The following is a 14,144-nucleotide window of genomic DNA, read 5'->3' on the forward strand; positions in this document are numbered from 1 at the left end:
ACCCCGTAATTTGCCTCATTCAGTTCCACGATCAAAGGCTCACCGATGTCATTCGATCCCTCTAGACCGTAAGCTCCTTGTGGGCAGGAAAAATGTCTGCCAACTCTATTGTACTCTCCTAAGCTCTTAGTACAGTCTTCTGCACACAGTGAGCGCTCAATAAATGGAATTAGTTGATTGACTCACCAAGCAACAAGCACTGAGGGAGGTGAAATGATTTTTCAAGTCATAATAATAGAAGCAGCGTGGCTCAGTGGAAAGAGCCTGGGCTTTGGAGTCAGAGGTCATGAGTTCGACTCCTGGCTCTGCCACTTGTCAGCTGTGTGACTGTGGGCAAGTCACTTAACTTCTCTGTGCCTCAGTTACCTCGTCTGTAAAATGGGGATTGACTGTGAGCCTCACGTGGGACAACCTGATTCCCCTGTATCTCCCCCAGCGCTTAGAACAGTGCTCTGCACATAGTAAACGCTTAACAAATACCAGCATTATCATTATTATTATTAATAATAATTACAGTATTTGTCAAGCACTTACTTTGTGCCAAGGCTCGGTTCTAAGCACTGGGGTAGCTACAGGCTAATCCGGTTGGACACAGTCCCCTATCCCACATAGGGCCCACAGTCTTAATCCCCAGTTTACAGATGAGGGAATTGAGGCACAGAGAAGTTAAGCGACTTGCCCAACATCACACACGGCAGACAAGTGGCGGAGCCGGGATAAGAACCCACGTCCTTCCGACTCCCAGGTCCGTGCTCTTTCCATTGGGCCACACTGCTTCTCAGTAGCTTGATAGCTGATTTTATCATTTAGAAGAAAGCAAGTGTTCATCATGGCAATCCCAAGTGTTCTCCCCTCCAGCACCTTCCCACAAGAAGTAATGGATAGAAATATGTGCAAACTGTCAGTCAATAGCTTTTATCGATTGCCTCCTGTGGGCAGAGCACCAAGCTAACTAGGCTCTTGGCAGAGTTCGATAAAAGTAAAAGACACTGCCCTCAAGGAGTCTTCTGTCTTCCTAATTAGGCTTAAAAACGTTGCAGATACCAACGGTCAGATCCCATCCAGACACTCTAAATCATTCAGGAAATGATTAGAGTGGAAAATTAAACGTTTAACACAGTTCTGGGTGCATTTCAATTTTATAAGTTTTTTTTTCCATCTAGATTTCTAAAAATTCCCATTAAAATTAATCTCGTAATTCTCCCAGAGGAAACAAAATATCAGTTGCTAATTTTGCACTGACTTTTTTTCCCAAAAGTCTTGGTCTTGTGGTATTTCATCCTTATAATAACAAATTTAATTTAGGGAACGTCATTATTTGCATTAAGATTATTGGTAAAATGTGCTTGATAATTCCCACAGTTGTTTTAGCCCATGATCTAATGAAATCAACAAATTTAATAAATATTTAAAGACAACCGGATATTCTAAGTAGTTTTATCGTTGCTTTTTAATGGTATTTTTTCAGGGCTTGCTATGTGTCAAGCAGTGTTCTAAGCTCTTGGTTAGATACGAGTTTATCAGGTTAGACACAGCTTCTGTCCAGGGTGGGGGCCACAGTCCAATTGGGAGGAAGGAAGTTGCAATCCCCATTTTACAGATGAGGTAACTGAGGCGTAGAGAAATTAGTGATTTGCCCCAAATCACACAGCAAGCAATTGGGAGAACTGGGATTAGTGATGTGCTCTTTTCACTAGGCCATGCTGCTCTGAGCCCCTTCCTTCGGTACCCATTGTGACAAGTTTTTAAAATCATCAAACATCCTCTGTTTAAAGTGCATTACAAACCAGTTTCTCCCGAGAGGGGAAGACTGGGAGTCGGGAGATCTCTTTCCTTTCTGCATACCGTCAACACATGGTGTAAGATTGGTGTCAGGGTCCGTCTTGGAAACCGTTGAGAGAGACTCAAAAAATCTCTCCCCATCTCCTGGCCTCTCTCTGAAAGGAACAAGGCATGATGGCCACACCTAGGGGAATTGGTTATTCTCCTTCCCCGGTCACGAAGCCACCGAAAGACTCCCTATGCAGCTTTTGGAAGACTTGTTCTGTCCCCAAAGTGATTCCGAACAGGCTGTAAATTGAGTAGGGAGCACATCAATCAGTCAGATTTAGTGAGTTCCTCCTCATTCCAGAGGACCGTATTAAGAGTTTACTAAACTCCAATTAGTAAGGGTCACATCCCCACCCTCCAAAAGCCAATATTTTAACAGGGAGATGGACAGCCACAATTTATATACCAGGAAAACAGCAGCACTCCAGAAGATGATGCCTGAGGTCTGGAAGGAAAGTTAGAATGTAAACTAAGTTTAGAACATCATGAGTGTGGTATTTAAACACTTATTATGTACCAAGCACTCTACTGAGTGCTATGGTAGATAAAAGATGATTAAGTCTCACATCGAACTCACTGATTTAAGTAGAAGGGAGAACAGGTGTTGAATTCCCATTTTGCACCTGAAGGAACTGAGGCACAGAGAAGTTAAGTGACTTTCTCAAGGTCACACAGTAGACAAGTGATGGAGCAAGGATTAGATCCAAGGTGCTCTAACTTGCAGGCCCGGGCTCTTTCCACTAGATCACACTGCTTCATCAGTTATTAGAAGAAGAGTAAGTGCTAAGAACAGGTTAATAATAATAATAATGTTGGTATTTGTTAAGCACTTACTATGCAGAGCGCTGTTCTAAGCGCTGGGGTAGATGCAGGGTCATCAGATTGTCCCTCATGAGGCTCACAGTCTTAATCCCCATTTTACGGATGAGGTAACGGAGGCCCAGAGAAGTGAAGTGACTTGCCCGCAGTCACACAGCTGACAAGTGGCGGAGCCGGGATTCGAACCCATGACCTCTGACTCCCAAGCCCATGTTCTTTCCACTGAGTCACGCTGCTTCCCTGTCCAACAATCAAGTGCTAACTATGGGGACCTATTCATTCATTCACTAGTATTTATTGAGCGCTTACTCTGTGCAGAGCACTGTACTAAGCACTTGGAATGTGCAAATCGGCAACAGATAGAGACGGTCCCTGCCCTCTGACGGGTTTACAGTCTAATCGGGAGAGACAGACAAAGACAATAGCAATAAACAGAATCAGGAACCTATTAGGATGTGACCTGAGAAGGTGGAGTTAATAATAAGACGAATAATACTTGTGGCATTTGTTAAGCTCTACGTGCCAGTCCTATACTAAGTGCCAGGGTAGATGCGAGGCATTCAGCTCGAACACAGTCCCTAACCCAACCAGGGATCAAAATCTAAGTAGGAGGGAGAACAGATATTGTATCACAGTTTTACAGATGAGGAAACTGAAGTACAGCAAAGTGACTCGTGCAGGGTCTTCGGGCAAATGGAGAAGCAGCATGGTGTAGTGAATAGAGCACAGCCCAGGGAGTCAGAAGGCTCTGGGTTTTAATCCCTCTCTGCCACGTGTCTGCTGTGTGACCTTGAGCAAGTCACTTAACTTCTCTGTGCTTCTGTTACCTCATCTGTAAAATGCGGATTAAGACTGTGAGCCGAATATGGGACAGAGACTTTGTCCAACCAGATTTACTTGTTTCCCCCCAAGCGCTTAATACAGTGTCTGGCACGTAGTAAGCACTTAAATATCACAGCACGTCCAAGTGGAAGAGCCGGAATTAGAACCCAGGTCGTGTGACGGCCAGTGTTGTATGCAAAAAACCTTCTGAAGGAGGTTGGCTTTCAGTAGGGCTTGTAGACTGGGAAAACTGTGGTCTGGCAGATTTGAAGCAGGAAAGGAAAGGGCAGATTGCAAATAGGAAAGCAGCGTGACTTAATGGAAATCAGAAGGGCTTGGACTCTAGTCCTGGCTCCACCACTTGTCTGCTGCACAACCTTGGCAAGTCACTTCACTTCTCTGTGCCTCAGTTACCTCATCTGTAAAATGGGGGTTAAGACTGTGAGCCCCACGTGGGGCAGGGACTGTGTCCAGCGTGATTGGCTTGTATCTGTCTTGTGCTTAGAACAGTACCTGGCACGTAGTATGTGCTTAACAAATACCATAAAAAATAGGTCCAACAATAAACTGAGCCATGATGAAGTTGTGTCTTTGATGAGGTCCAGAGAACGTAGCCAAAATCACCACTGCCACATCCTCATCTTGGTACTTTTCAGCAGCCCTCGCTGGTAAGCAAATCCACCTATTTTCCTGAATGTTTCAAAAGGTAATTTACCTTGACCTTGGAGTCGTTAATGCCATTACCCACCAATTTCTCTATTTAAATTACAACCTAATGATAATGATTTGAGTAATGGAAAGAAGCGATTTGGTGAACGGCTACATTTTATCTTCGCTGGGCGTCAAAGGAAAACATTGTGATATTACCATCTCTCTAAATTAGAGTTCCTCGCTTTAAGCCTGTAAAGTGCCATTTGGTAGTGTGATTACTTTAAAAGTCAAATTGATCCTGATTATAAATTCCCATTTTCAAAGGAATGGGGAAGGCGGAGGTGTTTCATTGCACCCAGGTGTGAACGAGGAAGGATCGGGTGGGAGACCTTCTGCAGCTATTCCCTTGCCAGTTTCCCTTTTAGTCATTCATTCTCTGTCAGATTCACTGAGCGCTTCCTGTGTGCAAGATCACTATACTAAGCACTTGGGAGAGGTGGGACTGTCCCCTCTACTCTTGTCCCACCCACCCCATCTCTCTTGTTCAAACCTAGTAATGAAAATGCCTCCACCTTCCACTTTATTTGAAAATGGGAATTGTTTTTTTCAATGGTATTTGTTAACCACTTACTGTGTGCCGGGCATTCTTCTAAGCGATGGGGCAGATTCAAGGTAATCGGGTTGGACCCAATCCCTGTCCCACATGGGGCTCACAGTCTTAATCCTCATTTTCCGGAGGAGGTAACCGAGGCCCGGAGAAGTCAAGTGGCTTGCCCAAGATCACACAGGAGACTTGTGGCTGACGTAGAATTAGAACCGAAATCCCCCTGACTCCCAGGCCTGTGCCGTATCCCTTAGGCCACACTTCTTTATAACCGGGATCCATTTGGCCGTTGTTCTCTCCCAAACAACCAAGCGTTTGACCTCACTCCACAGCGTCTTGCATTAGTAGCCCCAAGGTCGCGGGCTGGCCACCAAGATCCTGGTGAGTGGACAGAGGCCCTGCAACCCTGAGAAACAGTGTGGCTTAGTGGATAGGGAACAGACCTGGAAGTTAGAAAGATCTGGATTCTAGTCCAGATTCTCCCACTAGTCTGCTGTGTGATCATGGGCAAGTGACTTAACTTCTCTGGACCTCAGTTCCTTTATCTGTAAAATGGGGATTAAGACTGTGAGCCCCATATAGGAGAGGGACTCTGTCCAATTTGATTAACTTGTATCTATCCCAGAGTTTAGAACAATGTCGGGCACATATCAAGCACTTAACAAATACCATAAAAATTTTTTAAAAAGCCCCCATCTGTAAATTATTTCAGTGTTTGTCTCCCCACCTAGATTGTAAGCTCCCTGAGGGCAGGAGTTGTGTCTATCAACTCTTTTGTATAGTTTTGTCTTAAGCACTTACTACAGTGTTCAACCCAGTAAGTACTTAGTAAATATCTCTGTCAAGTTGGGGAGGAATTTGTCTGGATAGCAGAACTCTATCCAAAGGAGTCGATGTGTCCCCCCAGATAGGGAAAAATAGATTAGCCTAGAATCGCAGAAGCTAGAAGAGCTTGTAAGAATGAAGAGTTGGGGTGAGAGGTCTTCCTGAAACACTGTGGACTACATTTTAAAATGGAAAACATCTGGAGTTGTCGTTGGGGATGTTGGCATAAAGTCATTTGTTGTCCCTAGAGGCACCACTGAAACTTTTCTGGCAATTGCCGTTAATGGAATACCGTTATCACCTGGCTGCTAACTCACAGGGCCTTTGAAATAGCTGGATCTTATATAATCTGAAAACATGACGATCATTCAGGAATTAAAGGTGCCTTGCAAATTAAGTAGTGCCCGGGGCCTCAAAAGAAACCAGAACAGGTCTAATGGAAATGAATCTTGGAGCCTAAAACAATCAGGTCTCTGGTCTAAAAGAAAGTTAATAAAGTCAGTTTTTTTCTCAGCTCCTAGATCTCGCCGATTTTTAATAAATTTCATGGGAATTTGGTGGGTCCGAGAGACTTTGCGGCACACAGATGTCGGTGGCCTCGTGGTGTAATGTAGCAATAATTTTTATTACTGTGGCAATCATTTGTTTTATTAAATGGCATTTCTTAAGTGCTTACATTGTGCCAGGCACTTTACTAAACGCTGGAGTAGTTTCGAGACAAATACGTTGGACACAGTCCCTTGTCTCACCTAGCACTCTTAATCCCATTGCACAGATGAGGTAGCTGAGGCACAGAGAGCTAAAGTGACTTGCCCAGACACACAGAACTAAGTGCTTACTCGGTGCCAAGCACTGTACTACGTGCTAGGGTAGACTTTGGGCAAGTCCCCTAACTTTTCTGGGCCTCAGTTCCCTCGTATGTAAAAATGGGGATTGACTGTGAGCCCCTTGTGGGACGGGGACTGTGTCCAACCGGATTAGCTTGATTCTACCCCAGCGCTCAGTGCGGTGCTTGGCACATAGTAAGCACTTAACAAATACCGTTAAAAAAGTGCTGTTTCTCTTGTTTTTACCTTAACAGTCCAACTCTACCCATATGAAATTGGCCGGGAAGCCCTTAGGGAGATGTATTTTTCTATATTTTCCCTGTAGGGGGAAAGGACGGGGAGTTGAGGAGCATCTCAGATGCCATTTCAAGGAACTCTGAGGGTCTACTTAGGGTAGAACATTTATATTTTGAAACTAAAAGCAGAAGCTGTTTTATTGTGCATTCTCTAAGCACCTTAGAATTTTTAATGGGGTGGGCTCTCACATGGCAAAAGGAAGACGACCCTTGGCCCTGTCACAGAGACTTCGAGGATGAGAACCTGCAGAAAGGAACGGATCGATAAACGAGTGGTTTGTGCAGTGCCAACCGTAATCTCTCGTCCCTGTCGTTCACGTTCTCGCTGGGGCAGGGCAGTGGGGGCCACCGGCAAGTAGGAAATCTTTAATACGCCTTTAGAGAAAGGGTAAAAGGATCCTCGGTCCAGACCAGCCAACACAAAATACCCCGGGCTCTGGCATACTTGGCCGCTTTGCCCTCCCATTGTTACCCTCTTCCTCCTCTTTTGTGTGGCCTAGTGGAAAGAACGGGGGCTTAGGAGTCAGAAGATCTGAGTTCTAAACCCGGCTTCAGCGCTTGCCTGCTGAGTGGAAATGGGCAAGTCACGTAACTTCTCTGTGCCTTAGCTTCCTCATCTGTGAAACGTGGGGATTCAATACCTATTCATCTTAGACTGCAAGCTCGTTGTGGGGAGGGAATGTGTCCGTTCATTGCTATATTGTACTCGCCCAAGCTCTAAGTACAGTGCTTTGCACACAGTAAGCGCTCAATGAATACAACTGACTGACTGGACTGTATGTGAGCTCTATGTAGGACAGGGACTGTGTCTGACCTGATGTCTACCGTGGTAGATAATAATAGTAGATAATAGTCAGAGGTCATGGGTTCGACTCCCGGCTCGGCCACTCGTCAGCTGTGTGACTGTGGGCAAGTCGCTTCACTTCTCTGTGCCTCGGTTACCTGATCTGTAAAATGGGGATTAATTGTGAACCTCACGTGGGACAACCTGATTACCCTGTATCTACCCCAGCGCTTAGAACAATGTTCTGCACATAGCGCTTAACAAATACCAACATTATACCATTATAATTATACCATTATTATTATGGGCTTCCTGTCCAATTTCATATGGGTAGAGTTGGACTGTTAAGGTAAAAGCAAGAGAAACAGCACTTTTTTAATGGTATCTGTTAAGCGCTTCCTATGTGCCGAGCACTGTACCAAGTGCTGGGGTAGATTCGGCAATTTTTAATAAATTTCATGGGCATTTGGTGGGTCCGAGAGACTTTGCAGCACACAGATGTCGGTGGCCTCGTGGTGTGATGTAGCGGTAATTTTTATTACTGTGGCAATCATTTGTTTGTTTTCTTAAATGACATTTCTTAAGTGCTTACATTGTGCCAGGCACTTTACTAAGCGCTGGGGTAGTTACGAGACAAGTACGTTGGACACAGTCCCTGTCTCACATAGCGCCCGCAGTCTTAATCCCGTTTCACAGATGAGGTAACTGAGGCACAGAGAGCTAAAGTAACTTGCCCAGACACACAGAACTAAGTGCTTACTCTGTGCAAAGCACTGTACTACGTGAGTCCCTGTCCCACAAGGGGCTCACAGTCTTAATCCCCATTTTTAACATATGAGGGAACTGAAGCACAGAAAAGTTAGGTGACTTGCCCAAGGTCACGCAGCAGACAAGTGGCAGAGCTGGGATTAGAACACAGATCCTTTTGACTCCTGGGGCTGTGCTCTTTCCCCTGTGCCACGCTGCTCTCGGCTCTGATCCTATGCCAATGGCCAAACCAACTAAAAGAATAAACCCTAAATATGAAATAAGCAGCCGTGAGCTGTGTATTGTATTATGGGCTGAATCTTGAAAATATTCGTTGCTGTCTATATTAAAACTGGTCCAGAAGTACAGAACGTTGTAAAAATTTAAACCCCAAATTTCCCTGGTCTTCCCTGGAACTACTTCTCTGCTTTCTGGAGTCTCTCCACCCCAGTTCTGGTAAAGGGTCCATAAATGAAGTTCAGTGAGTCTGCCCAGAATATGAGTAAATACGGCACCTCAAATAGAAGAAGCAGACTTTGCGGGACACTGTTTCATTTGTTTTCTGGTCCTTAACGTTTTATGAAGGAATAGGAAAAACGATAGGCATTTCCCAGCATAAAACCCACGTCTCGCCACTGAAAATTCTTCAGCCAACTTGCATCAAAAGATTTAATCAGTTATTTCCATATGAGAGCTCCTCATTCCCCCCCAAATTCTCTCCCTTGTCCTTTTAAGTAAAATGAGGGGCCATTAAGAAATGGGTTCATCCAGTCTGTGCCCTGTTTTGTTTTGACCTACAGTTGACATCCTTTTAAGGAGCGCTTCCTACATACCATTTGGACTTCTTGTCACTGTCCTAATATTAGACTTCTGGATTATTGGGAATGTCACTGCCCTGAATCATATTTATTCTTTCCTCTTGTTTCTAAAACTGATGCATTCTGGGCCGGAGCCAAGTTGCATTTTCCTCCCACTAACCCCAGCATGTGTTGTCTTTTATTATAGCTTCTTTTTCTCTGGCAGGGCTCCAGGAGTTGCTAAAAATAGGCTTCTTCTGGACAAGTTTTGCCTTGGGAATTTATGGATTAACACACGTATAGTCACACACATACCCAGATGGAGCGATGTGGAGTCCTGTTATCTGGGGAAGGGCAGAGCTGCTTAAGGGCACTTTGAAAGTAGCTCCACTGCAGGTTTAAGATCTTGGATGGGTTTTTTGGTCGGCCTCTCTTTTTTTTAAATGACATTTGTTAAGTGCTTATATTCCGGGCACTATACTGAGCGCTGGGGTAGGTGGAAACTAATCAAGTTGGAAGCAGCATGGCCTAGTGGATAAAGTTAAGGGCAGGAAGTCAGAAGCACCTGGGTTTCAGTCCCAGCCCCACCACTTGTCTGCGCTTTGACCTTGGGCGAGTCACTTGATTTCTGTGTGCCCGTCTCCTCTGTAAAATGGGAATTAAGATTGTGAGCCCCATGTGGGATAAGGACTGTGTCCAACCTGATTAGCTTGTATCCACCCCAGCACTTAGAACAGTGCTTTTCACATAGTAAGTGTTTAACAAGTAACAGTCATCGGTCATGCAGTTCATATTCCCGCACGGGGCTCATAACTTCCCGAGGTCTGGAGTCTCCCACTTCTTTACCTCAGGTAGCGCAGGTCAGCATCCCGATCTCCCCTCATCACGCACTTCCGTCAGTCAGTCGATTGTATTTATTGAGCGCTTACTGTGTGCAGAGCACCGTACTGAGTGCTAGGGAGAGTACAATACAACAATAAACAAACACATTCCCTGCCCACAATGAGCTTAGTCTAAAGGGGGATATATTTTATTAATATAAATAAGTAAATTACAGATACGTACATAAGTGCTGTGGGGCTGAGAGGACGGATGAATGAAAGGAACAAGTCAGGGTGATGCAGAAGGGAATGGGAGAAGAGAAAAGGGGGGCTTAGTCAAAGAAGGCCTCTTGGAGGTGATATGCCATCAGTAAGGCTTTGAAGCGGGGCAGAGTAATTGTCTATCAGATATGAGGAGGGAGGGCACTCCATTCATTAGTATTTATTGAGCGCTTACTATGTGCAGAGCACTGTACTAAGCGCTTGGAATGTACAGATCGGTAACAGATAGAGACAGTCCCTGCCCTTTGACGGGCTCACGGTCTAATCGGGGGAGACGGACAGACAAGAACACTCCAGGCCAGAGGCAGGACGCGGGTGGGAGGTCGGTGGCGAGATAGACGACTTAACGCATCCCTGCCTCTTGCCGGTCAACCCGGGATACCTGAAGCACTCAGGGCTTGTCGTAGGCCTGGGGCGCTCTGAGTGTCTGCTTCTCCAAAGAGCCACAGTCACTTTGAGAGTGCCTGCCGCCATGTGACTTTCTTGACCTTGAAGCAGCACAAGCTGCCTCCACCCCTACTTCCAGGCTACGATCCGGGGGCGAGGAGGGACGGGGGGGGGGGCGGGACAGCTGTGCTGTGCTCATTTACCACAAACCCCGCTGGGTCCCCTCTCTGGTTTAACCCGGAGAATTGGAGTGCCGAGCGCTGACCCTCATTTCTCCAGAAGGTTTAGGCTCGAGCCGAATGCGGAAGGTGATCGTCTTCGTTACCCTGATCCACGGTGCTTCTCTGGAGACCTGGTGAGCCTGAAAAGCCCCCGCCACTTTCCACTGCCTGTGCCCACTCCTTAACCATTGAGCCTACCCAGAGAGGTCACAGATTTGCCAACTAGTCTTCTGTGGCTCCCTCTCTGCTACCTGTGACAGCCAGGGAAGTGGCAAGTGCAGGAATGGAGGCTGAGGAGTGTGAAGGTCAGCCGTGTGACTCCCCTAATTCCCTTTTCCCATTTATCGTTGGCTAATTTCTGGGTAAACAGTGATGTGGAAGTCGCAGGGTTTTGTTTTTTTTCCTTACGGTATTTGTTAAGCGTTTACTATGTGCCAGGCACTGTGCCGAGCGCTGGGGTACATGCAGAGTAATCGGATTGGACACAGTCCCTCTACCACATGGTACTCGCTATCTTAATCCCCATTTTACAGATGAGGGAACTGAGGCACAGAGAAGTTAAGCGACTTGCCCAAGCTCACACAGCAGACAGGTGGCGGAGCTGGATTTAGAACCCGGGTCCTTGTGACTCCCAGGCCTGTGCTTTATCCACGAGACCATGCTGCTTCTCCCGATTCACAGACCCCTGCGATTTACGTGGGCATCTCCCTCAGCACTTCTCCCCAGCCTGCCGTTGGACAGACAGCACCGGCCGGGGTCTCCAGGGGACCAAGGGCGTTAATAGGACTGTTGCCTCCTACTTCAGCCCCTGGGGAAAAAAAAAATCATATGGTTTATCTGGAGGTCATTCATACCAGGTCCCTCTTGTCTGGGAGCCGGCCGATCAGTCAATCAGTAATATTTATTGGACACTACATTCAGTGCTTGGGAAAGTACAGCAGAAGTACACCATCTGTAAAACTCCTCTCCCCACAGTTCCCACACCGATGGATGCACTTATCCTAATCCCGCCTCGACTACTCTGTCAGACTCCCAGCTGATGTCTCTACCTCTTGTCTCTCCCAACTCCCGTCGGTACTTCATTCCACATCTTTTTCCTTTAAAAAATATTCAGTCCACCTCTCCTTAATTTTCAAAAAGCTCTTAACAGTTGCCCATCCATCTCCATAGCAAATGGAAACACCTAACGATCAGCTTTTAGGGCATTCGGACAGCTCTCCCCCTCCTACCTTGCCTCACCGGTCTCCTACTACAACCCACGCCTTGCTCCTCAAGCGCCAGCCTACGTACTGTGCCTTGATCTCATGTCTCACCGCCAAACCTTTGCCCATGTTCTCACTCTGGCTTGGCATTCCCTCCCACTTCATATAATAATAATGATGGTATTTGTTAAGCACTTACTCCATGTCAACCACCATTCTAAGCTCTGATACAAGCTAATCAGGTTGGACACAGTCTATGGCCCACATGGGGCTCACAGTATGAATCCCCAATTTAAAGATGAGGCACAGAGAAGTGAAGCGACCTGCCCGTGGTCACACAGCAGACAAGTGGCAGAACCGCAATTAGAACCCAGGTCCTTCTGATCTCGGGCACGTGCTCTTGTATCCACTAAGCCACATTCCTTCTCACTTGGGTAGGTCATTTAACTTTTATTTCCTTTCAAAGACTTTGAATCTCCTGGTTCCCTAAATGGTAAATTCCCTAAAGCAGAATTAACACACTTAATTCCCAAAGAATCTGAATTGTTTTATAATGTAGGTTATTTGCATTTACTCTTAAATGTAAACACATATAAGAGTGGAGTCCGTAAAATAAATTGTCCCCTGGGAAACACGAATGAGAGAGAGAGAGAGAGAGAGAGAGAGAGAGAGAGAGAGAGAGAGCGCGCTGCCCCTTGAAGCAAAGAAATTTAGTCAGTACAGAAAGAATTTCCTTCCTCCCATTAAAAATTTATATCCCTTTTTATCCTCTTTCGGGACTAGTGCTGTGCAATAGGCAGACACTGCAGGTCTATCGTGTGTTTGTAAAGATCCCAGTTAGTTGAGGAGAAGTGGTTCGGAAATTGCGGAGGGGTTGATCACTTGTTTTGGGGGAGACACACCCAGCTTTCTGTTGAGCCGTACTTTCTGATACCCAAATGGACAGTGTGATGGGAAAAACTAGTGCCAAGGAATTATTTTGATTGGCTAATTAATACGAGTGGAAATGATGTGGACAAATTTGTCTTGGATTACTCAGGTCAGGATATGTTTTGACCATGAATTCATCCACTCTCTTGAGGAAAGCCTTTCCAGGCTAAATCAGGCTGGTATTAAGTGGAAGGGCATTTTTAATCCACACTGGCATCTGAACAGAGGCCTACACCTCCTCCACTCCTCTCCCCGGTTATCCTTTCAGACTCTATCCCTCCTTCCACCCCTCGCCCTCCTGTGATCGCTAACATTGCTAACAGAGTTGGTATTTGTAGGCATTTTGTTCATTTGCTTTTCCTAATTACCATCTCTCTCGGCCTTCTTTCTCCCTCCGTCATCTCTGCATGCCCAAGCACAGCCGTCAGAGAGGAGAGTGACCTGGCGGGGTTATGGCTCCCTCACCACTCCTCATTTTCTTCCATTGCTTCTTCATCATCTTACTGGTCACCCACCGTGCTGTTTTCCAGCGGCCACTCCTGCTGCCAGATTCTCCTGAGGATCCTCATCACGCTCTACCTCTTCATCTTTGTTTGTTCATATGTTGTATTTCTTTCCATCAATTCAGCGGCCAAGTGCATAGAACATGCAAATGTAGAGGCTCACCCCCAGAAGTCTGCTTCTTCCCAGGCTACTGTTTCCTCTGTACAGTGTAAGTGGAGAGACGCCCACCTCGAGAAAACAGGAAATAGCAGAGGGAGTTGTGGTTTGTCCTGGCTGGAGATGGGACTGACCAATTTTTAAAGGGCCGGGAGCGGTTGGGGGGGATTAGAGGAGCTTTTTTTTAAAAAAAAATGTTAAATCTTCAAGGGCAGTTTCCGTCAGTAGCTCATTCAGTCAGGATAGTTTGATTTGTGATGCTGTGTGATTTTGGAATATGCAAGATTATCAGGTTAAATTCCGGGCTATAACCCAAACCCTAGAGAGTCTCTTAATCTGTAAAATTGCTCATCTTTCTTGTTACTGCTGATGAGGAGAAGCGATTTAAAGTGGTCCTTTCCTACAAAAGTAAATAGGAAGCGGGCTAGATAAGGTGGGTGAAATGGTGGCAGAATGTAAGGCGGTGATAGTCATTTCCAGGAAATATCAGAAGTTAAACCCCTTGCATTGCTTCATTATCCAAAAAAGTTTTTTCTCCCTCACACAGGATTTTCAGTGTGCAATTGATTAAAGAGCTGCTCATTTGTAGGCTACAATGCCTATTTTAAAATTATTATTATTGTTAAGAATGATATTTGG

General features: G+C 45.8%; 1 protein-coding gene across 11 annotated transcripts in view; it reads left to right on the top strand.

The window, feature by feature from the left end:
* CAMK2D (calcium/calmodulin dependent protein kinase II delta) overlaps nucleotides 1–14,144 on the top strand; it is a 257,409-nt gene that overhangs the window by 217,828 nt on the left and 25,437 nt on the right. For 6 of the 11 annotated variants that reach the window (XM_007670171.3, XM_029077177.1, XM_029077179.1 and 3 more), the window contains one exon: nucleotides 13,474–13,557. The exons of the other annotated variants lie outside the window; for them this stretch is intronic. In XM_007670171.3, coding sequence (XP_007668361.3) covers nucleotides 13,474–13,557 — 84 coding nt within the window. The remainder of the gene's footprint in view (nucleotides 1–13,473; nucleotides 13,558–14,144) is intronic. 11 annotated transcript variants of the gene reach the window in all.

Source organism: Ornithorhynchus anatinus, chromosome 12, assembly GCF_004115215.2.
Source record: "Ornithorhynchus anatinus isolate Pmale09 chromosome 12, mOrnAna1.pri.v4, whole genome shotgun sequence".
NCBI lineage: Eukaryota > Metazoa > Chordata > Mammalia > Monotremata > Ornithorhynchidae > Ornithorhynchus > Ornithorhynchus anatinus.